The sequence below is a fragment of the Austrofundulus limnaeus genome, unplaced genomic scaffold (genome assembly GCF_001266775.1).
Source record: "Austrofundulus limnaeus strain Quisiro unplaced genomic scaffold, Austrofundulus_limnaeus-1.0 Scaffold330, whole genome shotgun sequence".
Lineage (NCBI taxonomy): Eukaryota > Metazoa > Chordata > Actinopteri > Cyprinodontiformes > Rivulidae > Austrofundulus > Austrofundulus limnaeus.
In genome coordinates this window covers 8,136-9,480 of record NW_013952732.1, presented here as the reverse complement: position 1 = coordinate 9,480, position 1,345 = coordinate 8,136, and the positions used below count along the sequence as shown (strand labels likewise).

General features: G+C 40.5%; 2 protein-coding genes across 2 annotated transcripts in view; one reads left to right on the top strand and one right to left on the bottom strand.

Annotated features, from left to right (window-relative positions):
• The window catches only part of med30 (mediator complex subunit 30), a 12,365-nt gene extending 11,401 nt beyond the window's left edge, over nt 1–964 (bottom strand). The window contains exons 1-2 of the mRNA XM_014022466.1: nt 873–964; nt 171–440 (exon numbers count right to left, since the gene is read on the bottom strand). Coding sequence (XP_013877920.1) covers nt 171–350 — 180 coding nt within the window. The 5' untranslated portion in view covers nt 351–440; nt 873–964. The remainder of the gene's footprint in view (nt 1–170; nt 441–872) is intronic.
• The window catches only part of slc30a8 (solute carrier family 30 member 8), a gene marked incomplete in the record, with an annotated part of 8,237 nt that continues 7,221 nt past the window's right edge, over nt 330–1,345 (top strand). The window contains 1 exon segment of the mRNA XM_014022465.1: nt 330–384.

The window sequence follows — 1,345 nt, the reverse complement described above, 5'->3', positions numbered from 1 at the left end:
TGTTACCAACATCTGGTGAAAATTTCATGTCATTAGCACCTCTAGTAATATATTTACTGAGAAAAATGGTGACGTGTTCAATACTTATTTTACCTGCTGTATAATCTAAGCTAGAGAAATGACAGTAGTAAAAACAAGCTGTGTGACAGGCAGAATAACGCCAGACGGACCTGCATGTTCCTGAGGAGCTGGAAGATCTCCATGGTCCTGAGGACAATGTCTTGGACCGTCTCCTGTCCAATGCGACACAAGGAGGACGTGTTGACATCTCGGGCAGCCTGGGCCTGCTGCTGCTGCTGATGAGGTGGCGGCTGACCACCAAAGGAAGGCACCAGGGGAGGGGTCGTCATGAAGACAGCAGGTCAAGGTAACGGAAGAGCAGATGTGAGTCTTATAGGGTCTCTTGTCAGGCTGATCCACATCAGCACACTTTTACATGCCTTCATTTAGGATGCACAGGAAATGAAAAAAATTATGATTAAACCAGCATTTAAAAAGGAGCTACATCACATTGTTTACATTAGCTTTAATGTTAATTCAYAGCTTCACAGCTGTCACAAACTTAGCAACAATCAACAAGCTCGTACTTTAGTTTTGTTATTAAAACCTAAAAACTGTCGCAGTTTCTGACACGCCTACACATGACTGTACGTATTTTAAACGATATCTGGGACTTTAATTAGCCKCTTCAGGTGATTCCAATCAAGCGATCTGTTCAAGTTAGCTCCGAACAAGTCGAGCTTTCGCTAAGTTCCTTTAACTCCACAGTTTTTACGCATGATTTTGTGCGCGTCCGCTGTCGTGACACGACGTAATATCAAGCTGGCGCAAATATAGTGTTTAACAGCGCAACAAACAATACAAAACGATACCTGTTTTGTTGTAATTTATCTCTTTTGTTGACATGTCGAGCACCCCTACTGAAACGAGCTCCTGAGCTCGTCTACTCCAAGTATCGCGAGACTTCCGGTGTCATCACGGACACCGGAAGTAGTATTCGACAAAGATAAGAGCTTTTTGTGAYTTAAGGTTTTGTTTATGTTGAAAACAGATTTTTTTATAATTATCCAGTTTTCTGAGTAATTAATAATTTTGTTTGTAACAAATGTTCAAAAAAATCTGCTCACCGCTCGGACTGTCATGTACGAGGCGACAGCGACCTCTGCTGGTTGACAAAAGGACTTACATGTATTTAAATTAAATTAAATCAAAGAGATTAAATAAACTTTATTGATCCCACAGTGGGGGAATTTGCACATTACTGCAGGTCAATATAGGAGAGGGTGAGAAGAATAAAGAAAGATAAATACAATTTAAAAAAATAAAAAACTGTACACATGTGATG